The sequence below is a fragment of the Augochlora pura genome, chromosome 6, assembly GCF_028453695.1.
Source record: "Augochlora pura isolate Apur16 chromosome 6, APUR_v2.2.1, whole genome shotgun sequence".
NCBI classification, from domain to species: Eukaryota; Metazoa; Arthropoda; class Insecta; order Hymenoptera; family Halictidae; genus Augochlora; species Augochlora pura.
This window is the reverse complement of record NC_135777.1, coordinates 904,255-931,014: the sequence shown is the minus strand read 5'-3', so window position 1 is coordinate 931,014 and position 26,760 is coordinate 904,255. Positions and strand designations below refer to the sequence as shown.

General features: G+C 43.1%; 1 protein-coding gene and 1 long non-coding RNA gene across 19 annotated transcripts in view; one reads left to right on the top strand and one right to left on the bottom strand.

The window, feature by feature from the left end:
* The window catches only part of LOC144471884 (uncharacterized), a 78,616-nt gene extending 65,114 nt beyond the window's left edge, over window positions 1-13,502 (top strand). For both annotated transcript variants that reach the window (XR_013494346.1, XR_013494345.1), the window contains one exon: window positions 11,242-13,502. This is a non-coding gene — a long non-coding RNA (uncharacterized LOC144471884). The remainder of the gene's footprint in view (window positions 1-11,241) is intronic.
* Bru3 (CUGBP Elav-like family member bruno 3) overlaps window positions 1-26,760 on the bottom strand; it is a 327,799-nt gene that overhangs the window by 58,997 nt on the left and 242,042 nt on the right. For 12 of the 17 annotated variants that reach the window (XM_078184454.1, XM_078184452.1, XM_078184457.1 and 9 more), the window contains exon 3: window positions 22,813-22,938. The exons of 2 other annotated variants lie outside the window; for them this stretch is intronic. In XM_078184454.1, coding sequence (XP_078040580.1) covers window positions 22,813-22,938 — 126 coding nt within the window. Of the gene's footprint in view, window positions 1-22,812; window positions 22,939-25,253; window positions 26,128-26,465; window positions 26,538-26,760 lie in introns of those variants that run through there. 3 more of the 17 variants (XM_078184459.1, XM_078184458.1, XM_078184460.1) reach the window with 2 other exon arrangements.

Below are 26,760 nucleotides of genomic sequence, written 5' to 3'. Positions count from 1 at the left end.
TTTCCACTGAAAAAATAGCTAACGTAAAACTAAAATAAAATCTCGAATATTCAAAGCAAGTCTACTTTTACAATTCTACAATATTTTTCTTACTTTCGAAGTGGTCTGCAAAAAGGTTCGACCAGTTTTCCGTGGCCGCCACGTATGAACGTGCATATGGACGCAGAAGGCGGTACATTTCAGAATAATTGAAGACTAGCATACATTTTCGGTATGAGTCACGTTTCCTAGGGCACCCCGTTGCATGCTTACGTGGCACAGAATTCACCCTAATACAAGTCACCCCAGCGTAGCGATAGTGTGGCAGGCAGACTGCTACGTTCGAAGCTCATTCACCACATTGATTTTCCTTTCGGTGGCCCTTCGTTCCCGGTGGCGGTCTCTCCTCTCCACCCTAAAGTTTCATCAGCGGGGAACATGTCATTGCCCCCGAAAAATAGCGGTATTTCGGGGCGGAGAACAGAGAACCCCGGACGACAGAGTATCTCGGATTTCTTCAAGCTGCGCGGCCACGATAACAGAGAGAGAGAGAGAGAGAGAGAGCTTCTTTCTCGCTGGCTACGGATCAAATTTATGATACTGATTAATTCTTTTCAAAGCAAATCGATCGACCGCGCGCATTCGAAAATATCGCGACCGAGGATTTAGTGCTTTTCGTGGCCGAATTGGGAAATATAGCGTCGCGAACTGTTCCAATCTAATTTTGTTATATTTTATTGCTCGACGTATTTAATTTAGAGATTGTTTTAAGGTTAATTATTATTAACGATGTCTTAATCATTAAACATTTCATTCGTGGCTCGTATCCTTTATTACCGTAAATTTCTTTTATTATATGAACGAAATATTTTTATTACAAATATTATATCGAAATTCCAAATATTATATCGTACAATGATCGACTGATTTACAACAAAATCGAGATCCGATATTCGCCATTACTTTATTTCCAGACCTCTTCAGAATCTTTTCACCATAAAAAAAAAAAAAGAAACAACACTTGAGTTTACACGAGCGGCGGTTTCCCATGAAAATCCGCGGAATGATTAGTTTCGAAGCGGCGCGACATCCATCACTTGACATTTTGCGTCGAGCAGAAAAAAAAAGGAAAGAAAAATGGAAAAACGACGCGCGGCCGGAATGAAAAAAAAAAAAACAAAAACTAAGGATAGCGATCGATTTATTTTATAAAGAGAGGAATCGGGGAAGCGAGATCGCGCGTCCGTCCGTCCGTCGTTCATAATCCATTTCGAGTCACACGCCAACTGTCGCTTCGACTCGACAGCAGACTTTAACGGCCAGTCACTAACGGTCGGTTGTCCATGTCTCTCAATATCCTAGCGCGGCAAGCGCGCGATAGCATATACTCTACAAAAACGTGACCAATTTGAGGGGTGGCGCGCGTACTGAAGCGATTCGAATATATATATAGAGAGAGAGAGAGGAGCACGGGGCTGTCATAAAATTCTCTATGGCGCGCGACATGCATCGACCGAGTGTAAATCGTGCGCGGAAAACCGAGAAACCGTGAGAAACATAAGGGCGCGGGAGCGGACAGGGCGAAGCGAAGAATCGGGCAAAGAGGCGACACCAGCGCGGTATTTGGTCTGAAAAGCTGGACAAAGTCGATTTCAAATATCTTCTGTGAAATACATTTTTACGTTAAATGACGTGGTGTATTTTGTATTCGCTGTAAACCTTGCTGCAATAATGTAGTTTCATATGGAGACGCCTTTAGAATTTTTCCACCTGGAAAATTTATTTACTCTCCACGAATTCTGCAACGGAGCAACGCTTATTGTTTTAGTAAAATGGCAAGACTGCATTTATTTTAACTTTTCACGGTTTCTATTATAATAGAAGCAATGGAATTTATTTGAACTCTTCATGGTTTATAATAAAAGCAATGGAATTTAATCAATCGTTCCTTAAGAAATAATTTTTATAATTTAAACAATTCTATGATAAAAAAAATGACCAGTCATTTTACGATTCTCAACTTGTTCCGAATTGCTCTCCACTCGTACAGTTTTCTATAAACAATACAAAGTTGTAAAGACGTTAGTTTGCGTTGTTTGATTATTCCTAGCAAAATGAAGCGTTTCTAAAAAATAATTGCGTTCCAAAAGGCGTGCAAATACTAAACGCGAGCCACTGTGTGTTTACATATTCCGAATAAAACCATTTCGGCCAGGTTTTCGCGGCGAAATATACTCTACACACCGTTGCGCGCCGGTGAGAAAAGAAAGGAGCACAGAAGAGTCTCGCGGAAGGCGTGGACGAGGTCTTCGTTAAAATTCGTCGAGGCGGTGGTCGCGTCCCGGTCGGAACGTAAAAGAAAATAAAGGAGCGCTTAGTATTAATGTCGCGATTCGTGTCCGCGTCACGTACCGGCCCATCTCTGCCCGCCTCCGCCTCCGGCTCCTTTCCGGATGGGCTCCTTCCGTTTATAATGCGAAATAAGCCTGATCGCGGCCGAGACCCCCGTGCCCGCACAATTTCAATAAACAATAAATCTCTTAACGACGGAGCCGCGCGAAATCGTCGAAGGGCGGCGGGGCGGGAAAAGCCGAGGGAAACACGCGCGGCATGTGTCTCGCATTTGGGAACGGGTCTTCCGCCGATGAAGGGAAAGAAGATCGAACCTATCGATCGTTTCACCCTTCGTCGCGTTATGGGGATGCTCCGCGGACCCCATCGCGCAAACAACTTTAAGCCGGGCACGCTCTGCTGCCCGTCAACGAGATTGTTTAATGATTTGTGGGATTATTTGTTGTTTCGAACGGTTCGCCTCGAAACTTTGCAACCTGCGCGGGTCTTTAGTACTAGAATTGTAGGTTAGGTGACAAAATTGCTTTCAAATATTTTGTTTCACAATTCGAATCGTAAAAATTGTTCAACTATAAACGCGTAATAAAACAACTTATTATACGCAATTTATTTGAATCTAATTAGTATTATAGGACGAAATAAATAAAGCAGTTTTAGCGGCAATTCTCGTACCTTGATAAAAGCAGATTTTACAAGATATCCTCTAATAGTATTTACCGAATTTTATATTAACATGTGAATTTGTACATTATCTAGTCTGAAATAGTAAATACAAAATTCTTGTCCGATTTAAATGGATAAATTGGGAAAATTTCAAAAGGAGCCGTAGTAAAAGCGAAAATCATTTTCGATCTACCAAAGGTTCCATTTTGTTCTAAATCGAAGCGAAACATCCTAAAACGAGTTTCACCGAGTTCTTGCGCTCAGATTCAGATTTCTCTTTCGCGACGCTCGGACAATTAGATACGGTGGCTAAAAATCAGCGCGAAAGGATCGTTCGCAGCCGGCGATTTAATAACCGTGTTCGGAAACCAATCGCGGGACCGGCGTATATCAATAGCAGGTACCACCGTTCTCCGCCGGTATTCCGATTTAATCTTTACTCAGGAGGCCCGTTTATTGCTCTGCATTTCGACGTTAATATCCTATATGCCCTACGTTTTACCAGCCAAATATCCATTAAACGGATTACCGGTCCAAGTTCAATATTTGGTTAAACTCGTCGGCCCTCCGGCTGGATTAATAGACGGCGGTATACACACGCGAAGTAAAATATTTCGATGCCTCGCCGTGTACTTCGTATATATGTATATATATATATTTCTTTTTTTGTTCGCGAGCAGAGAGAAAGATACATTATTTCGAGATATTGCGCGCGAAAGTCAAGGCAAACGTTCAATTTCCTGTATTTTTCTCTCAAATATAATATCCTTGGGAGCCAATAATACACGGGATATCATGTTTCTGATTTTTGTAGTATGACGGAACGGCGAAAGTATTATCGCAGGTTCCGCTCTGAAAATCGTCCGATAAATACGTCCGTCGTAATGAATACTCTATCTCGGCGATTAATATCGTTCGGCAAACACGCTCGAAATTGTAACGCGGATGGACGATTTCGCGTTACGTAGGGAAACTGGCTGCTGGAAACGAAACGGCGGAAAATAGAAATTAAAATTTTTTCAAATGTTTTAAGGTGTAATTGAATTATTTACTTTGTTTGGGAAGCACTTTCTTGAAGAGATTCGATCGATTCCTATTTTTCGAAAAAATATGTCCACGCTATTATCATCTAATATGTTTAACAGCGCGTAAAAATTGTGGCAATTCTTTTTGGATTTCCCACAGATCAAGATCCACCCTTGATTTGTTCTTTCGACGTTTATCTCGTTGCTCCGCCACGGTTAGGGGCTTTTCCTTTGCCTTCGCGTATTTCGTATTTTCAATTTCTGTCCGGTTTTCCGGGTACGCGGCGGGTCGCCATTGTTTTATTTAAATATATATCTTCGAGCGGAGGGGGCACACGTCAACCGATATTACGGCGAAAGCGCGTCTATTCGGCCGACAGACAAATCAAATTCGCCAACGTTCCAACTTGTCTCCCCGGAACACGAAGTCTGCCCTTTCGACAATGTCACACAGAGAAAATGCGATTTTTCCCTCGGTCGGCATCCAGGTGGAGGTGTACGCGGGCGACGCCGACAACGGCGTAGACAAGGGCTGGGAGGGTGGGGGGACACGGAGGGGCAGGAGATTCGGGGACCGGCGAATGATAAAAACCGGGGACAGGTGGAAAACATTCGCCGGCTGCGAATCGTCGACGCGAGAACCCGCGAATTCCCAGAAGGGGTATTTCAATTTAATGTCCGTTAATCGTATTACGTTTTGACTTTCGCGAGAGCGCGGGGACCCCGGCGGAATCCAACGCGGGGCGCGCGCGCGCGCGAGCACAGGAACGAGGAAGATTGCTTCGTCCACCCAGGGCTTTGTCTACACTCCGCGACAAAAGGATGACACACTTTATAGTTGACGCGATTTTTATCCGTTTAATGGCGCAACCATGGTTTTCTTTCTTTTTATACGAATTTGCAAAAATATCGTAAAAATTCTTCTCTTTTCGAATTTATGAATTTAAATTTGTCAAACTGGAATTCAATGTTTCACTTCGTTCGTGTATGTTTAAAATGGTATTTGGCAATCCTGTATAATGGCAGAACCTTAACCTTTTGCGCTATAATAACTATAATAAAATATTCAATGCTAGATCTAATAAATATAAATTATTATTCATTTCTTCTAAATTGAAATCTTCTAAAAATCAAATTGAAATCTTTTGTTATCAAAGCCTAGAAACGGAAGCGAATAAATACAATACAATAAACAAAAATTACCTAGTCTTATTAAGGAAAATACTAAGGCCAAATAAGTGGTAATGAACGCAGCGTGAAAGTAGTCGAGCAGCGCAAGGGGTGAATCACGCCGTCAAATAAATACTAATCACTTAATTTCGAAGCGGGCCATCTTTTTGTCGCGGAGTGTCCCACGGTCGCGTCCTCAGCCCCCTCGCGTTCAACCCCCCGCGTCTTTCCTTTTCCCAGCGGTTTCGCCGCAGTTCTCCCGGCGCGCCGGTTATCTCGCTCCTTTTTTCCCGCGGCGCGCGCCTTTCAGCGGGGCGCGCGTATCGCGCGGGGCGCCGCGGCCGTAACCAGCCGCGCGCAGGAATGTTAATACTTGTTTAGCCCCGGCTGATTTAGCAGGCAGAATTAAAAACACAATTTCCGGGCGCGGCGGCGGAAAGCGCGTAAAGCGCACGCTCGCCTAATAGAATTACCCGTGCAATCAGGGGAGCGCGCGGGATTTTCAGTGTGTGCCAACCGCCGCGGCGCTCGCGTCCCAGCGATTCCGTCCGGCGCAGGGTTCGCCGCCTCGCCGCCGTTTCCCCAAGCTTTACGAGCCGCCGCAACCTTTAATATCCTCTTTTCCAACCCGACGTCCCAGGATAAGATCGGCTCGAAAAATATCGCGGGCATAACCCGTTAAATTCATTTCCGAACCAGAACGGCCCGTGATTGGCTATTCGAGCCGCTCGATCTCCTTCTCGAAGCTTCTTCCGTTTTCCTCCCACGACAAGACTGCGAACACGAACACGCTGTAGATGGCACGAATCAGATGGAAATGTATTCAAACCCGTAATTGTGCGACTAGTCTATTGTTTGCCGAGATGCCGGGACATAATGAAATCTAATAAACGCGGACAAGTTGCGGTGTATCGCGGGCGGACGTCGCGTCGCTAGGAATTTGTGAAATCGGGGGGAAAACGTTTATGTTTCTGCTTTGTTTTTACCGCGACGGTTGTCGCGAATGTCTGAGATAAGCGCAGCGACGTAAGTTTCTTTCTTTAGATCGGAGGAGAGTTAATTACAATATTCATCTTATTCAATCTCCAAACATTATTGCAATATTGTTAATTCACTGATATTATTCAGAAGGGAATTTAATATTTATGTAGTATTAATTTTTAGTAATTTAAAATAACGGGGGAATATGTATTGTAAAATAAATGATAGTATTAATTTTTATTCTAATTATATTATTATTATTATATATTATACGACGTTAATTAATCACGTTACGCAGAGCATTTTTATCAATGGACATCGAATGCTCTATGGGAGCCCTTCTAACAGCAGTAAACAATGCCGTTCCGCGATCATCTTTTGTGCTTTGCCGCAACGCTGATTTTACGCATTTCACAGTAGAATTTCGATAATCCGAAATGTGCTCGGCACTTTGGCGATGCCGTATTAACACATCTGCCGGATTATCGAGGCACACCATTGGGTAATGCGGCAAAAGCGAGACATCATACGATTTTAAAAACCGCCGGGAATTACAAGGATACCGTTGCATCGTTGGCGGATTATATTTTTAATTATTATGAATTGAAATAACATCGTGGAAAGATCAAAAGCCTGTTTATTGCGAACGAAAGAGAATAAGAGAAAGGGTTTGTCATCGGGACAACCACAAAGTTATATATTGTTATGTACCAATTGGTTCAAAAAATGCAGTACAGAACAATTATTGAATATTGATTCTTTCTTGTAATGTAAAGCAGATTGAAGTTGTAATTATTTATAAACGCTGTTAAAAACGTTGTTTTATGCTTTATAATGCTTTAACTTTTTTCTTGAATTACAGCGAGTTAAAGTAGTTGTAATACCTCAGCTAGTTTTAATATCAATAATATCTTTCGTTATGAATTTGTGGAACGCAAAGTAAAATTTATATTTCGAATATAAATTATTTTCTGTAGAATTTCTCTTCCGAATCGGGCGTTCCTTAAAATCGGCGCCGTCGCAATTAACAAAATGGTAAAAGTTATAATCGTCTAAATATATCAACGCTAAGTGGTTAAAAAATGACCGGAAACGTCATAGAACCGGGTCATTAATTTGTCACTAATTCAATCTGAAATACCAGGCAAGCTATATTACGCATTCCGTGGAAACAATCGCGAAAGAATTTCATTCCGTTGAACCGGACACGAGGCGAAGGCAAATTATAACAAATTAGAAGCTCTCGAGCTAAACCAGCGAGAGGTGATGGCGAGAAACGAGGCGAAGTATAGAAGCGAGTAAGAAGGTAAAATATTCGCGGGAAGAAGAGACGGTGAAAGAGAGAAAAAAAGGCCGGAGAACGAGAGAGAGAAAGAGAGAGAGAGAGAGAGAGAGAGGGGGATGGGCTCGAGAGCGTGGATATAAATCGAGGGTGAATTGCAAACCTCCGGGGCAGCAGTTTCGAGGCTTACCCGCGGATCCGGGGGATGTTCGTACGATTGTTGGCCCGTAGTTTTATAATTATTGTGACGCCCTCGGGGCTTATGGGATCGAGGTTCGTTTGCTACATGCACACGTGCGCGGTGTATCCTCCCGTGCGCTTTTTTTCCGGGGGTGTACGCAAAATGTGTGTATAGAGGTGCTCGCTTACTAGCGCGTGTCCACGCACGTGCCCCGTCTGATGTCCTCGATGCCGGTGACGCACTCGATTCCCGCGATAGAAGATCTTCGTTATTACCCGGCCATTTTCCTCTCCGGCTTTTGCGCGGAATTTTGATTTCACCCTTTTCAATATCAGCCGTAAGAAGAAAGCGGCGCGCAAAGGGAACAGGTTGTGACGCAGCTCGATTTTACCGGATGTCGTTTGTCGAGCGGCGGGGCTACCTCCATGAAAAGCGCGAATTAAATAGCCCCCGGGGATAGGCCTTTGGCCCCGAAAGATAAATTCGTTTTTCATTCGTTCTTCGTGTACCGAAAAAAAGGGTCCAGGTAAAAGCTAAAATCGTTTGCCGGATTTGTCAGCAGCTGCGCTCCCTCTCTCTCTCTCGCTCTCTCTCTCTCTTCGCGTCTCTCTATGTGCACGCGTTTTCGCCTATGCGTGCGGCGGGAGTTTATACGAGCGCGTTCGCATTCACCGATCGCTTTCCCATTCGAGCGGTAAACAGGGAGCTTTACGGAAGAAACGAAGATTCGACGATCCCGATGGGCGGTACTAACGCCGCAAATGTACTCGGTAGGCGGATTAATGTGCATTTACGGAAACGCGTGCGCGCCCACGGTCGCGGCCGCGGGTGCGCGCGCGCGCGCGACAGCCTGGCTTCGTCGCACACGTGTGCGGGTACGTGCACATGACACTGCCTCTGTGTATATATAAACGTATAAACCTCGCGACGACGGCTGGTCGCTTGGCGTTCTACCTGCCATTCCCCCCTTTCTGACTCTCTTTATCCGCTATCCAAAACCTCCTCCACCCCTCCTGTCACTTTTGCGCGGCAATCCAATCATCCGCATCCTACGATTTGTTCCTAGTAATTCCGTCTGTTTGATCACATCGCCGCTCTCTGTTACCGAGAGACTGTCTATTCTGCCAGCGCGAGCGCGCGCGATTTGCTCGTTGCTTGCCGCTGTGACGCACGAATTCGAAATATTCCGCGTTTACGCGAACCTGATACTGCAAGCTTTGTGAAACCGGCGAGCTCGTTTTCCAACGCAGTTGAGACGATCTCCTGCAAAATCGTTTGACAAAGGTTTCGTTGATCCTGCTCGTCTCGATTATTATCTGGCGTGGGTATGTGTAAAATCTGATCGAAGATTTATCTTTCTAAATTCACTGTAAGTCTGAGGTAATATCTTGGTTTTCAGTTAAAATGGCTTCGAGTGCAGAGGGTTAAACTGACAAGGGAAAGCGTAAACAACGAATCGTTGCAAATTCTAATAAAATGCAATATATTATACTCGAATCCTTCGAATACGCGAAAGAAATAAAAAGAACATCGAGCAAGAATATTCGCCTAGGTTTCTGTACATCAGAGTTTTCGATGTTCCGTGGATAATTCGCGAACATTAACGTCATCGTTAAATTGTAAACAACGCGGGCACGTTTGTTCCCGGCGAAATAATGCCAGCTTTCGGTAATTCGAATAAAGCGCGTACCGTGCTCCTGCTAACTACGATTAAATAGTAGTCGCCGGCAACGTTGGATATGACAGTAAAATAGTATGGTTGGGAGGGGCTTCGGTGCGCCGTCACCGACAGTGACACGAAAATACGTTGCGTGATTGGTCTATCCTATACCGCGCGTCTCTGCGATATCAGCGTTGTATTGACTGTAGGTAATCAGAGACAACAAATCAGTTTCGCGATCGTTCGTTTACTCTAGAACGAGGCATTAAATGGTAAACGTGATTGAGATACGATTACATTACTCAATTATACGAGCCGGCTTTTCATTTGGTTTTTCCTGTACGAGCCTCGACGCACGGGAACGATATAACCGTTGCGCGGAACTGGAAACGTTGATCGTTCGAACGAACGATGTTTATGGAACAAGGAAGTTTCTGTGCGCTTTTTGTTCTTTAACCCCCTCCCGTACTTTAGCGAGTCAGACTCTCGATGAAGATTTTTGCCCAAACATGAATATCGCGAGTCAGATTCGCGAACAGTTACTTGGGCCAAATGTAAACATCGCGAACAGATACTTGGGCCAAACGTAAACATCGCGAGTCAGAGTCGCGAACAGATACTTGGGCCAAACATAAACATCGCGAGTCCTGAGTCGCGAACACATACTTGGGCCAAACGTAAACATAACAAACCGAGCTGCTCGCGGACTGATTTTTTGCCCGTTACGCTCGTGACTGAATGTTAGTTCCTCTCAGTACCTCGGAACAGTCAGAACTGAACTGCGTTTCAGAGAAGTTTGATCATTTTTTTTATTACCATTAATCTAAATAATTTGGCGACAGCTATAATTTTTACTATAGTTTTTAAATGCCCTTTTTTAGATAAAGATTCGTAGCCGTAATTATATATAATTACATAAGTCGATCTTTTCCATTTTGAAATATATATTTCTAAAATATTGTTCTTCTTTTCATAGTAAATTAATTTCTAAAAAATTATTACATTTACTATTTCTTCCGTAAGTGTCCTAATATAACCCACGAGATACCACCGTATTAAACAATGTTTCCCTGGACGCTTTACAGAGCAGAGCTAGCGTTCAACGTACGTTTAAAATCCATTTCAACATGGCGCACGAGCCCGGAACGACATAAAGATCCGTGTAACACGCGTCCTAAATTTGAAATTCAGTTTCCCGGTTAATGCGGCCTCCATTACCGTTCATGAAAAATAACAATCCCATCTTATGGCGTCTATAAACGCGTGAAAAGTGGGCCGCCATGCGTCCGGAATGAAAAACTGCCGGCGTACTTCTGTGGAAGCGATTATGGTCTCGACGTGAACGTATAGTCAGCCCCCCCGTAAATATACGGTGTTTAACGCCGCGAGATGTCAACACTTTTTCCATTACGCGATAAACACGAGAGACTCGCGGCGCGAACAACGTTAACGGGGGGGAGGGGATTCGCATTTACAGGGTTTTCGTTACATCCGTTACAATGAAGTATCCGGCGAGCAGAGAGTATCGGAACGACGACGGGATGTGCTCCTCGAGCTGTAAAACTGTTCGCGAAATTGCTCGTTATTATTATAACGCGGACGTCGTTGTCTACGCTCTATCTACTCGGCTATCTGCTACGGAACGATGCCGGATGGATTATTAAACTTCTAATGTCGCGAACGAGGGCCCGTATTATGGAGGCTCCATAGCCGTCGCGTAAGAGTCTCGCGCGAGGTGCTCCGGTAACAAAATGCGGAGAGTTCGACGCGTGGGGAGGACAGGCGGTGCGATAAACGCGATGAATTCTTCGCGCTTGATACTCCGTAATTGTTCCAGAAAATATACAGTTCTTTTTATTTTTTGCACCTGAAGTAAGATTTTTAATATTTATATTACTTTTCTCTCTCTGTTCTTTTAATAAAGTATCTTTTACTTATGTGTTCAAAGGTAGAGGAACATTGTGTACCGTTAAACCGCAACGAAGATCCTAAAAAAGAGCATCGTTGAAGCACAGTTATTCTCAAGGCATCGCGAAGCATCCAGAGACCGTGGATGGCAGTAAAATCCGAGGTCGATGTAATTCAGGACGTGAAGGGTTAAACTCTCCCGCGGCGTAACGAGGAAGATCAAAATTCGAACTGCCGGCGAAGGATGAAGATCGAAGTAAAAAAGGGGCGAAGAAGAAGGGCGAAGGGTGAAGAAGGGTGAAGGAAGGGTGAAGCATTGGAAGTGGCGACGTTTTAAAGCGCTCTGGTTAAGCCGACCACCATCGGTTATTTGATAACGTAGGACGAAGAGCCGAAACGAGGGAGAGAGAGAGAGAGAGGGAGAGAGAGAGAAAGGGAGAGAGAGAGAGAGAGGGGGCCGCATCAAAACGGGGGATGGGTAATGTACGAATGTAAAGGTTTATGGGCAATATGGTGTATTTACGGTTGACGGGCAAAAGTTACCGTACGGAAGGGAACTAGGATACCTATAAATTCTCCTGCCGTCTCTCTTCTCATTCGTTGGTTCGACTTACCGGCACCCAACCCCCGCTCGGCAAAAATCTCACAGATATTGACGGAGCTTCCCCGCGTGACGCGACTGTATTCGCTCAGCCGGCGGAACGTGTCCGTTCGACTGTTTTCCTCCGTTGTTTGCATCGCCGTCGCTACATCGATAAGTCGAATTAATTGCAACTTTAGATAATCACCGTGGCGCGGATGCGGTAATCCTGATAAGGGAAGAATATTCTATGGTGGAATATTCTTTTCACCACGAAACCTTTTACGTAAAAACGTGTCCGAATGAGTGTATTATCGCGACTTTATTAAAGCGATATACTACATTCGTGTGAGAATAGTAATCGTCTAAACAGCTGTAAAATTAGAAAAAATATTCGGGGACAGTGATAACAGCGTGAATGGAACGCAGCGCTAATCTTAGATTTAATACAGTAACTGCAGGGTTGTCGTGTCAGCCAAAGTGTTATAAACGATTTATTGTCCGTCTATCGCATTGAAATATCAGCAGGATAACGAGACTTATCGGATTCATGCTTTCCACGTTATTACCCGTTCGCGCGGGCGCGCGCGGAAACGTGACAAGGTGCCAAACAAGTTTGGTATCGTTTGGACCATCGCGTCTCAGCGTTTTTAACCCTATTCAACGTTAATGGGTTCGCCGGCGACGGGAAAACAGTTCTCGATGACGTGGCTCGCATTTTTATCTGATTCCGCGGACCTCGCGTGATCCTGTTTGACGATCCTCAAATGAAAGGTTCGCGATATTGTAACGCGGTGCGAGAATCGACGATTCGTAAAACGATTCTAACCTCTAAATAGCGTTAACCGTTTCTATCGATACCAACGAATAAGATTAATATTTATTTATTTTCAGCCTCACGGCCTAGAAATTGGACTATTTTGAAATTGGTTTGCAAAAACCTGCTATCTTAATTTTTTATTCCTTATATCTATAGTGTATGTATATTCTCATTCATACACTTATCTCATATACCTACTGACTAAAAACTGTTTCTACTATGCTTTATCTTTCGTCACCCTAAAATCCTAATAAAGCTTTCTCTTCTTTGCCCTTTCTTTTCTCTTTCTATCTTGGCAATAAGTTTAGTATTGTTTCCATAGAAAGCGCTGGATCGGCGTATATGTTCGTTACGTGACGGTTCGATCGTCGGCTAAACGCACGCGGCACATTGCGGACTGTTATCGATTTATCACGGCTAGAATACGACATTCAACGCGGGAACTGTAAATCAAAAACGTCATCGTAAAACACCCGCCGACAAATTCCATCCCCAGGAACTGGCCAACCGATCCCAATCGGCCGCTGAGATTTCAAATATTTCTTTCGCATCATAGAGTTCCCCCCTCGGAAATGCTAAATTACCGTCGGAGATATAGAAAATTAAATTACGCGAACGCTCGACGACGCTGCAACGAGCTCCTCGGCGTAATCTGTTTCGAGGACGCGCGTCTCCGTTTTGCTTTAATGCCTCGCTTAAAGAGCGGAACGTAAAATTAATTTGAAAATATCTGGGGCTGGAGCGCGGGACGCGCGATAATTGATACAAAGCGCCCGTTTGCTTTATTAATAATCATTTTTGACGGCGTCGAGATTTTCTTACGTTGACGAAGCTATTAATTTTCTTTCTTCCGATATTAATATTCGATTAATTCGATAATAATTGCGATAAGATTGAAATATTTGAGGTTAAGATGTATTTAGTTTCTTCGTCAATTTTCAGCGGGATTCCTTTTTAAATTATTCAATTCCTTGAAAATCCTTTTCATTCTTAAATATTCTTTTATTCTCAAATATCTGTTTATCTGCTTATTGTGATTTCTTGTTATACTTTGTTATATATTAGTAACTCGCCCCTGAAATATTGTCACAAAATTAGACGCAGTCGCATGGAAGACCAGCTGATCCCAAAATACGCGTCCAATGATGTATAGGCTGTGTCAGCGATCCATACAGGCGCGTGTGCAAACGGAAAACGGAGTGTTGTTTAACGCGTTGTTATTACGACAAACACAATGCACAATTATGCCGAAGTGTCCGGCGTAGCGGCATGTTTGCGCTATTAAAGCCACAATTTTCCTTGTATAAGCACTTCGGACGGTGTTCAGGGTTGCACTCTCCTTCGGTGCGGCTGCTGGGACTCGAGGAGGAGGCGGCTGCTTTCGGGTGAAAGCTCTCAATATGTCCGACCTAATCCTCTCCCGGAGGCCCCCGACGTCCCCCCTCCTCTCTCTCTCTCTCTCTCTCTCTCTCTCTCTCTCTCTCTCTCTCGCAGAGCGCGCTTTGCTTCGCAATACGTATAAACATTTCGAGCCCAGCTGCGCCACAGGATTTAAGAGCTGAGCGATTAATAAATGCTTCGTACGACGAGAGAGAGAGAGAGAGAGAGAGAGAGAGAGAGAGGGAGAGGGAGAGAGAGGGGGCACCAGGACTCTCCGACAGCCACTCGACGAGGCTGCCCGTGATTTACCGTTCGGACTCGCCGCGTGTCTGCATTCAAGCTTCCGCGCGTCTGGATTTCCAGCGGTTTCCGCGGCATCGTTTTGATTTAGTGCTCTTCTCGCCCGTTTGAAACATCGCTCTCGGGGCCGTTCCGTCTCTTTCTACTTGCCGCGCGTCGATACCGGGGGGGCCCGCGCGTCAACCTGGCAAATGAAGGTTACAGGACTGTCATTCGATTTTCCATTGCCGCGAACCTTTGCTCGTCTCGCTCCTCTCCCTACCGCGCTCAAAGTGTCTTTTAATTGAAACGGATCATTTGCCGGGACAAGGCGCGTTTTCTTTGACGACGCAACGGCGCCGCTTCGAAAGATCCTCGTGGATTCGTTAGACCCTTCAGTGGCTAATGAATGATTTGCTGGAACCCGAGACATCCACAAGGGAAGCTAACCAATCATTTTCTATTTTTATTTTGTTGTCTGGCTTCGAGGATTTCAATGATTTTAATAAGTTTATGGAACGAGATATATTTTTAAAATTCTGACTTGTGTGTTACAATGTGATCTAAATATACCTAAATGTTAAACAGGTAAGTGAAATAAATTATAAAGTTACTCTAAATTATTTTAACACCTTGCTCACTAAATTTGGTCGCTGAACAATAACACTTCTTGTTTCTCGCAATAAAGAAAACGTGAATAAATATGAATAATGATTTTGAAGTTTATTGTATCGTGAAGATCATTCTCTGATCAACAAGGCAACATTAAAAATTTTCTGCAATTGTTAATCTAATTTTAATTTCCAAATGGAAGATTACGATCCTTTTTTAGTCAGAATAAATTGGAATCGAATATTAAAGATTTTTGTAATTGAAATAAAAATCTAAATTTTAACCAACTTTCTATATATACGGAATCCCTGAAAATCAGGAACCCCATGAGCCGGAAATTTGCAAATCGCAGCGTGCAGAAGAATATCGCAAAGAACGAATGCAGCGGCGCCGCTCTGTGACGGCGCAAAATAATAATTTCATTGACGTCAATTTCGTAGATAAAAACTGTAGACGGGATATGGTGTATTGAGGCACGATACATTCAGGGGGGAGGGGGTGGAGTGACGAACCCGTGCAGGTGACAGCCGAACGATTAATCATCGATAAATATCGCCTTTTTAATACTCCCTCATAAAATGCGCTAGGCCGGGAAAATTATTGATTCGTCATATTTCCTGCCAGCAGTGTCGTTAACGGGGACCATCCTGATGTATTGATGTCACACGATCAAACGTGGAAAGAGTTCGAGGGGGAAAAAAAAGAAGCATTATTGAAAATATTTTGCCCGAAACGTTGACGAAACGAGCGCGCGCAGCCCGAAAACTCTTCACAATTTCACGATTCTTGGCGAATGTGGATTACAATTGATGCACCACCTATCGTGGAAACAATGCTTGAATTGTAATCCGTTTTTTACGTAATACCAGTGCAATGTAAATTCGCTCGCACGAATTTATGTAACAATTAGCTGGTAAAGAAATATTTATTACAATACGGATGTTTCCAAAGAGAAATATACCGTTTCGTATTAGGTACAGTTATGAAACGGTTCTACTTTTGACTAGCGTATTCGTATTACTTTTTAATTCGTATTACAGAAATATTTGAAATTTGCAAGGACAGAAATTACATATATTCCTCTATTTAATATTTCGTAATAAAAAATCACGTAATAAAAAAAATAATAAATAGTAAATAATAACTTATTGTCACAACTATTATACACTTTGTCACACAGCAAGAAATCGTTGCAAAATAAAAGAAGACATAAAAACGCTGCGAACTCATTCCGCAACCCAACAGAAACATCGATCCACGAAAAAGTAATATAAATATTCGTAAGCAACGCTTTTCCAGTTGCAACAAAATCGATGATAATCTCGTACCTCCCGAGAAACGTTCCATAATAGGTACTCTTTTACCTTAGCCCGGGGAATCTCTCGAAGGATTTAACATTCAGCAGGGAAAGCTTATTACCGTTGGAACCTATCGGAGAAAAATGTTGCCTCTCGCCCAACGGGAATCGTTGCTGATAAATAAAGTAGTGTAGCAAGCAGCGGCAGCAGCAGTTTGGACGAAGTAAGAAACGAAACGCGTAATCTCATTGTTTACGTTCCCTGTCTATGAAAGCTGTTTAAAGATGATATAATGCCACTCGACGGTCCTAGCGGATAGATATGAATAGCGCGTCGGTGGAGGAAGGGCCGAGGCAACGGAAAGAGGATCACAGAAATGCAAGAGGGGGGGCGCGCAATGTTGTTACAACTTAATACACGAAATTGTTCTGCTGCGCGAATATTCGTTTAACGTTTACAACACACCGTTCTATAATAAGCGGATATAGGATGGCGGAGAGGTCGCCTCTCCTCCGGTTCCCGAAGGTGCCCGTCCACGGTATTATTTGCCATGGTGTTGGTAGAATCTCGTCTCCCGGCGCTCAAGCACGATGAAAGCGAGAAAGAGAAAGAGTAGGTAAGTAAGTGTATGTATGAGAAAGAGAGAGCGAGAGAGAGAGTGGGGAAGCCCTGAACCCGCTTCGAATAATATTTCGTTCCATTATTCATAAACATTTTATAATCTTCTTAGCACGGTGAATTATTGCTGCTCGCACAATTGAAATAATGCGGGCTCGAGTCGGTTGTCCGGGACGGGCGCGCGCGCGCGAGCGCTCGGTTGGGACCTCTCCGCGCGCATCGAAAAACGGAGTCGAGGAGAATCGAAAAGAGAGGACGGGAGAGGGAGGGAGGGAGGGAGGGAGGAATGAGACGAGGTGAAGAAAAGTTGGCACGCAAACGAGAGAATGGAACGAGTTCGTTCGCTGAAGTGGCGTTGAAATGTTTCGAAGCGAGGGAAAAATAATTGGACGAAGGAGTCTGTCGTTACTATCGCCGTTGGTGGAATGCGAGCCGTCCCTCCCGCCGATGACGAAGACAGAGGGCGGGCCGTGTCTTCTTTCCCAAAGGATACCCCGGGGAAAACGAATTCCTTTCTTAAACTCCTCGTTACCGAGAACGTTCTATGCCGCCTCTCGCCGAACTACCAATCTAGCTAGTATCCGCCAATAAAGTAACTTATTTGAATACAATGACGGGATCGCGAATAACTTTACAAAACATGATAATTACATGCCGTGTCGTCTGACGGGGTCCTCCGAAGGAGATATTAGCTACGGTCGCTCGGTACTTGTACGGAAATAATGAGATTCGTGTAGGCAGAGTCTATCCGGAAAGTAGCGTGTCTGCTTCGCAGCTATTAAATTTCTCGATTTACGATGGAAAGTCATTTTAATTAGTCACTCTTGGAATGTGATACCTATGTTACAATCGGATCTTTGTCTGCCCTATTTATGACGCATATGGATTTTTTAAATCCAAGAAAGCAAATAAATTAAGGGGATGTAACATTATTTTCATTTAATTTTCATTCCTCCTTTTTGCTTTCTCTACAATTACATATAAAAATGAAAATTTACACGATGGCTGCTATAGTTATAGTCTTTCTATAATAGTAATAACAATAATAATTAGAATTATGGTAGCGAAGCAGGGCGTAACAAACCTTTACCATCGAAAGAGTAATATCGTTCCACGATAGTGTTAGAACGGCAAGCGAATTCGATGATTATGACACAGTGCGCTCAAAGGGATGGCCATCGGCATCTTCACGCTCGGCAGCTGCGAAACGCTGAATGTATTGAGTTATGTTTATCAATAGACAGATCCGCGCAATGTTTGTTCCATCGTATATCATCCATCAACAGTTTCACTTGTTGCTTTCGCAGCAACTTGGTTACAGATTATGCAAATCTTGTCACATTTTGCTAATAGTCAATGATCGAGCATTTTTTTGAATTAAATAACAGAAATCATTGCATCTCGTCCTGTAAAATTTATTATCTAATTATATTTCAAACGATTCTTGTTTCGTTATAAAGAGATACGTTTTAATTAATAATATTAACCTAAATAAATATTAAATAAGTATTATTTACTATTTATTATTAAGGCACCGATTGGTTATAGTAACATCTTCCTCTCTATATTAATTTTATTAGCTCGAAAGCAAAGCAACGATGCTCTTCGATTCTTTCAATCTCTCACTTTGATTATAAATGTATAAAACTCGCTAGCACACGATAACTTCGGGAACAGTTTTCGAGGATGAAAAATTTCCTTCGGAAATTTCATGCTTTAGGGGAGGATGATATCGACATAATGCTCGTCGTTCAGGACACTACACGTCGCTAGCGTAACTCTACCGGCTGCAGCAGCAGCAGCAGCAGCAGCCCTAAAGTGATATACAGGTGAAGTCGTACAAGGGGAGATCTCCTTGATGTCTCTATTACATCGCGGATTAGCTAGTTCTGAAATTCAAGTGCGAGCGGCGGGGGGCAGGGGGGGGGGGGGTGGAGCGGTGATGAAGCGTGTTCGGAAAGTTTCCGTCAGAACGGGAACCAAGACAAGGGACGTGTAACGGTAGAGTTCCACGGAATAACCGATCGCTAGCTTCCTATAGAGATAGATAAATCCTTTGGAGACAAGCCGCCGCGCCGGACGTTTCGGAACAATTATAATTAAATTTATCACCCGCTGGCTTGTTTACAATAAATTCGTTTCATTAATCCCGTCGGACCTGATATACACGTTATAATGTATTGTGCGTTGCCGTCAATGACTTTTAATGTATTACGATTGGTCGAACAACGCGTGGTTACACGAAAATGTATATTTTGATAGTGAAACAATTAAATGGGTTTGAATATAATATAATAACGAAAGTAATTCGACTTACTTATTTTTTGATCCTGTGACCACTTACCTTATTATTTGTTAGTAGGTAATGATTAGATTTTATGCATTTATAGCAACAACGAATCGATGAGTTACAAAACTGTAAAGTCATTCGACGAATTTAAAGTTATTGTAACGTTGTTTACAGTAAATTTATTGAGACAGAGAAAGTCACTAGTTTGGAGTTTCTCTGGAATTGTGAAGAAATGATTCGATAGATTTCTTCATCCTAGCATGTGCCATGATAAAAATGGCGGAAGGTCTAAATGAACCACTTCGAACCCAATTTTCATTGCGCAAAGCAATACACGTTCGTTACTTTCAGCGTTAAAAAAGGAAATAATCTGTCGCAATTCGGTATAGTTTAAACATGTGAAAAAAGCTCTGCCGGCGCCAGCAATTAACGACCATGACAACGCAATATCGAATCTCCGATAGTTTTCAGATTCTTCTAGTTTCAAAGCGTAGGAGTTCAGACTCGTCGCGTCGATCTCGAGAAGCAATCCACTTTTTAATCCAGGATCGAATCCTTCGGCTGCAGCGTTCAGTCATCGAATGGCGGACGACGGTCGAAGCTACCGAGAGGACGTTCGCGAGCAACTAGCCTAATATTTCGAAGCGGTGATCGATCCGCATAGAGGCGATGATCGCAGCTGCGAGCTTTTAATTAAAGTGCTTGAAACGCGAGCGCAACATCAGCCCGATTTTCGACAAAGAGAGTCCAAAGGCTCCGCGAGGCAATGACAGAAGCTACAGAGTTCAGCAGAAAGGAATAGGCGGCGGCGGCGGCGGCGGGGGCGAACGAGAAAGGAGATTCGGTGTCCGTGATCGCACAAGAGGCGAAGTCCCCCGACATCGTAAGGGTCCCCCTGTCCCCATAGTACCCGGGGCTTTCAGCCCCTACCCCGTTCCTCACGGTCATGCCTTCGCCCAAGTTCCTTTCGCATTGCAAACCTATCAAAGACGATGGGCGCTACGTTACATCGCCGGGCTACGCTCAAAATCTTATTAACCGTTGAAAGTGAGTTTTACTTCGAGGTGGAATTTAATTACATTCACGCCTGCTTGGGCCACTTAACCCTCCTTTCTTTTTGTCGCGATGCAGCTTCTTCGATCGTCCGACTCTTTTTCCCCCCCCCCCCCCCCCCCCCCACCACAGTTTTCCATCTTTACCCTTCATTTTCTTGCGCCTTATTACCCCCGATTTCTGCCTCTGCTTTAATCAGTTTCCTCGGTTTCCTCTCTCACTCTCTCTCTCCCACTCTCCCCGCCCTTTTGTCGCAACCTTCAACCTCAAAAACTCAATTAGTTTCCCGTTACTTCGGCCTCTCTATTTTCATGCGCGGAGAGAGATCTTTTTTGAAATTATTGGCTCCCACGACGGAAATTGCTACCTTTTTGTGAAATCCGAACTTCTTCCGACTCGTTTCCTCGTCGGTTTTTATCTTTCCAAAGAGAATCCGCCGATTGATTCGTCGTACATTTGAGTCTGCCAGTTTGCTGACAGCTATTTCGGTCGATCTTTTTTATACATTCATTTTCATAAAATTCTTGTAATCTTTCTAGGAGTTGAACAATCGATTAAGAAAAGTCCAATTGAAGTTAAGAAATAATTAAATTTTATAAGGCGTCTACTGACTTTTTTGCTAAAAATAGTGTTCATTTTTTGAAAATTATAATAATTCTTATAAGATTGATACTGCATAGGTTTAAACAAATGAATAACTTTATTACTTACGAAAAAAGAATAAGAAAACCTGACGCAACTGTTGGCCAATTATCCCGCGGTTTATTTAGGCCGCAATTAAAATCCCTTATTATTCCTACAAATCCCTTAACATACATTATACATGTTTTCATGGCGCCGTAGAATTAGCGATTATTATTTCGTTCGCATTAAAATCGGTTTACCGATCATCCTAATGCATTATCCGAATCGAAAGCACGCGCAAGGAGAATGATCTCTTTGACACAACCTTCGTTGGGTTTAACCCGGGATCCGTTCTACGCGGTTGGCTTACGTTGATCCCCGAATTTCCACTTTTAAGAGCCGAAATTCCCCCGTGTGGGCGTGCGTCCGATTCTATTTAATATGCAGCAGAACGCTTTGGGAATGGTGCGAAATATAAGCCTCGCAGATTACGATTGCTAAATATGCATAATAATGTAACAAAATTTATTCCATCGCACGTTGTATCGGAACGAGAAGATCAACCGCGGAATCTTTCATTAATTGCGATTTCGTTTTAACCGGTTGCAATTAAATACCGATCGCGAAACGTGATGTAATGATATAGCGATTGTCTGGGATAAGTATGAACGGTACAGTGGAGAATTTAGTATTGTAACTGGTGATGTAAATGGATAGGGGTTGGTGGTACTAATGGATAGGCTTGGAACTACGTCAAAAAATAAGTAAAAAATTAAAAGAAAGAATTTTCTTAATTTGAGACTCCGTTTTCGAGAGAAAGTATGTTGAAGATATACTTTAACTATTAAAAAGGAATCGAGTGGCACATTTGATCATGGCATATCAATTCTACTTCTAGTTATACTACTCACTCAACCCTAACGCATTTTTCAATTCAGTTTTCCCGGTATATTCAATAATTATGTACGTGGTGCAAAATATTAATATTAAGAGTATCTATAATCAAAGAGTATTTATTTCTTGAAAATCTAACTTTAAATCATAACAAAAGGATTCCACGTTATTATAATCAATTATTCTTCCTAATCGTCGTTAACTATGCGTCACACTTTCTACACATACAACACTAATTTCAGATAAAAGCAACGTACATATTTAATTCATATCCAGTTAAGTATTCATCACGGCGGAACACGCCAGGTGCACGAACCATAAATTTCGTATTTTTCGTTGAATATTATTATCGAATTCGTTCATCAATGTTACATTGCATCGTAAAAACTATGCCGAGGATCAGATAATTAGCCGACCGAGTAAAAAATGCCACGATTTCTTTAAACGATTTTTTAATGCCACGCGGATTTAAAGAATGTCGAGTATGATAATTAATACTAAATCTACGAAGCGTGGACAGTAGCGTGCGTGTATTGCTTCGAAACGACGACATGGTTGAATTCATTTAGACTTTCCGTGATTGTTATCGCAATGCGTGAATCCTTCACTGCTTGCTGTGAAGCCGTTGATTCAACCATTTCCTGCGAATGTATTCGTGACAGTTTCAACAAGTTGAAAAATATCGAGGCGGCCGATTCGACCGTCGATGGTAGGTTTGAATTCCGACGCGGAGTTGAGAAGCAAGTGGTCCCGAGGTAGGCGCAATTGCTTGCGTAAATCGGCATAGAATGTGTATACATTGGGTTGGCAATTAAGTGATTGCGGATCTTTTCTTATAGTCTGGACTTTCATCTTCAATTTAGTGCAAAAATTGTACCAGTTAATTATTTAGTTTCGTTTTTATCACTGTATGAAGATGGAAGGACAAGAAGCGCGTCTAAGACATATTTTATTATTTCCAAAAAAGCATCGCACGATTTTTATGTTATGTACAGTATATTAAAACGAAGCCTTGAAAGAAAGGCAGCGTCGAAATAGATTCGTCCAATCGAATAAACTTATATTTTTAAGCAGAAGAATTGCATTTTTCTTCTCATTTTGAAATCCGCGATCACTCGGTCGCCAACCCAACAGAATTAGAACTGTCGTATTTCGTCACTCACCTCTGCTACCGCCGTCAGGTCCTCGGAGGATGGTACACTCCTCTATTGTGCCAAAGGCAGTGAACAACTTTCTGACATCGTCTTCGGTTTGTTGCTTGCTGAGCATTCCCACGAACAGCTTTCTGTCTGCGGGTCGTCCGCGTGTTGAAATAAAGGGAACAGAGAAAAAAAAACAAAAAAAACCGTATTAGTCTTTGTCCTCAGATGGGGCGGGGTTATCGCTTATAGCGCTTTATTAGGCATTAAAAAGAGATTTTGCGGCTAACACCGAGAACGACAAAGTTACACGGTTACACCAGCATCCACCATCCTAAGGGGGAAGGAGGTAAGGGTATAATAAAATATACATATATACGTATATCTACATATTTTTTTTTCCGAATGTATATAGATATATACATATGTATACGTCTACGTCAGATGCGAAACTTTTCTTTTATTTTGATATTGACTGCCCAGTTACGGCCGTGCTTTTTTTTGTTCAATTGCACGTTCTTTTCTCTTGTTTTCTTTTTTTCTATTTTTTTTTTGTTCATTTTTGCTTTCACTTTAGAGACTCGTCTTTTTAATGTATATATGTATGCATACATCGATATTACGTTTCCGATTGGTGGATATATAAAATGGACGTAAAATGACAAGGATAATAATAAAGTATATCGTTTAGTAATACTAAATATCGGTAAACAGTATTTGTATATATATAACACGACGTACACGTGTGGACAGTGACGATAATAATAATGTCTTTCAGTGGGGGGTGGGGGTAAAATTAGAAGGTGGTAAAGTAACGATCAACAAAGAGAAATCAAGGATAATCCAACCAATGTCAAATCCTACGTCCTACGCCACAAGCCGAAGAAACAGATGGAGAATAAAACGGTATTCGCGTAAAAATCGGAACTGGGGGGAGGGCGGTAACAAGCGACTCAACTACGGCCGGAAGTCTTGGCGTTAATGCCGTCTACATTTCCGAAAACGTGTCGCGCTTCGAACCTTTATTTTACCACGCTGTTCCGTGCCAATTATGCGACTGCTGCAAAATACGTAGACGGCATTGCTGGCAAGCGTTCCGCATGGTGCTGAGGTCAACATATCGCTTATAAAGGGTCACACGCCACTTTGTGCGCAGACAGAATCGGTCTGCGCTTGTAACATTTACCGTTTTCCATTTAGTCGAGATCATTGGGCCTGATTGTTCGTCCACGTTTTTGATCGTTAACCGCGCGAAGATTCATCGAGAAAATATGTCGCTGAACTTTGAAAGCGTGTTCCACTTGAAAAATTAAAATCGAGATTCGTTTAACATTGGAGATCAAAATAGGCAGAGACCACCTGTTCTGATAGCAAAATTCGTTGCAAATCGTTACGAGTACAACACATTCTCAAGGTTCAAAGTTATTCGAGCAACGTCTCGAGAAACGATCCCTTTGGACACACGATTGGATCCTTCAACAAAATCGTAAGAAATTCATTGTTCCGAGAGCCGGATAATCTGATAATCGCGGCCACGGTAAATATACTCGGACGTATCCGCGCCGAGCAGATGTATCTGCTAATGTATCCTGCGTGTGTACGTGTACCCCTGTATAATATCGATAATAAATGGTCGTGGGTGTGCGAGATCGACTGGGACTACGTGACAGAGAAAATGTGGCCAATGGGAACGCGTGGAATGGGATCTGTCGTCGTTTTGGAGAATTGTTTCGGGACTTGAGGGGGGCGTGTTGTAGGGTTTGAGGGGTGGTGGGTTGACGGGGTGAAAAAAGTTCTTATATAGAATCATATCTAAGTAATATAGAATAAGATAAACGTAGCTGACATCATAATCAGAAAATATTTACAGAGGTGATAAAAAAACACATCGACAACGAACGAGACAACACATCCAACGAGCGAGCCACTATTTTATGGTCATAGCTGTAAAGAGCGGTATAATATGTATATATAAATATATATATGGGAGTCATATATAAATATATAATATTTAACGCTTGAGGTTGTTCATACGAAAGGGATCGGGGTGAAATGTTGATAAATCGGGATCAATTACGGGATATGTCTTACGAGGCGTACGATACGTTCGGTCCTCGGAACAAAAAGGGAAGCTATTCTGCAACATACCCGTCTGGTGGACGCTCTGAGATAATCGGCTCCATCGAAATCGAGAGGCATCTCCTCTTTGCTCGACGCCGTCGTTCGAATGGTCGACGCCCGACCACCCCGGTTTTTTTTAATTTTATATGGCCGCTGAAATGCCGGCCGCGGCTCGCCGGAATAATCTGAGAGCGTCCACGCGAACGTTCCGCCGCAACGTAGTTTTTAACAATGTGATAAACGCCGGTGCGCAATAAATAGAGCAAAAAACACGAACGACAAGTTGACGGCTACTAGGTAAACGTTCACGCACGTGGGCACGCACAACACTGTTTTTGTAATACCTTATAGAGTGTAACCACGCTGTATGTTCGAGTTCTCCGATGATAATGGATTTGGGAAACAGCAGAACGGTATACGAAACGGAGAGAGGTTTTTGTTTTTTTCAATAAAAGACGCGCGTCGCATTCCGCGTGATCGAATCGACGTAAAGGGCGGCTTATGCTTGCCAACATTTATCCGAACGGCCGAAAATTGTTTTCTTTGCGAAAAAAAATAATGGTCGGAGACACGTTCGAAAGCCAGACAGTAGCGTTTTGCTACTCTAGTTCATGTTAGTACTCTTGATCGAACAGCAAGAAATTTTGGAGTCGGCGTGAGCAGAATTTTGAGTTTGCGTTATCGGGCATAATCGTTCGACGATATATGAATCTTGGATTCTGTTTCAGAGCCCGGAATAATTTATTTCATGTTCGCGACTTTCAAGGTGATCTAATGAAGAAAAGCTGCCATCAATTTCACTTTGAACCCACGCGAACGATTTGAAGCTATTTTTCGAGAAAGAATATGATTTATCGTAAAAAGATCGATGGCTAAGAGTCTGTTGTCCGAAGAGTCAAACATCGAGCAATACGTCTTGTACAAATTAAGATTTAAATTTCACTGTTTTATACTTCGGATGTAAATCAATTTGCAATTTTGTCAGAAAATAAAAGTCCATAGCAACCGTGATTCGTCGGTAGAAGATCTTGTACAGAATTTTCGTGACAAGCCGAAAGTTGGTACAAGGGGTTGATTTTATTCGTAAGCCGAAAATCTCGTGTGTGCAACTTTTTTCATTAGATCAACGGAACTGTCTGCAAAAAGAGAGAGAAAAAAAAAACGTATGGGCTGCAACGACAAACACCCTTCTGCACATGTATATGCTGGCCGCGCGACGGGTCTAGAAATTGGACCGTGGTCGAAAGAGAGGGGGGGGGGGGGGGGGGGGGCGGAAAGGAGGGGGGGGGAGGGGGGGGGGGGGGGGGGGGGGGCAGGAGAAAGAAAGTTCGTGAAGGAATGCTTGGGTTATCGTGGGTCAAACACTAGCGAGCAGCAAAATGAACTTTGCGGCGAGCTGTGCTGGCTGAATCAGCGGTGATGGCGTGATGAGAGAGAAAAAATTCGTTTCTTTCGTTTTTTCTCTTAAAGAAGGTTCTCCTTCTGCCGATTTGCGGAGAAGAAGAAGAATAGAGGTACTGTAAGGAAGCTAGCTATCTCCTGGAAGTCGAAGTTACCTTCAGCGGCCGCCACCGGTGCCTCCTACTTCCAGAAGATGGCACTGGTGCTCCCGTCGTCCATCATGCACTCTGGAATACAGAACAGAAACAAAGAAATGCTATTGGGCCCAAAAATTACATCATTCGTTGTCGTCGTTGACTACATGTATCTCCTCGAGGGGACAAGACAAGTGGCATGCCCTCCCCGCAGGAGTCCGAACAACCAATGTCCCCCTCTTAGCCTGAACTAAACACGGGCGCAGCGTACTTCCATTGCCTCTCTCGGATGGTTTAAAACCTTAACGATCCTTGG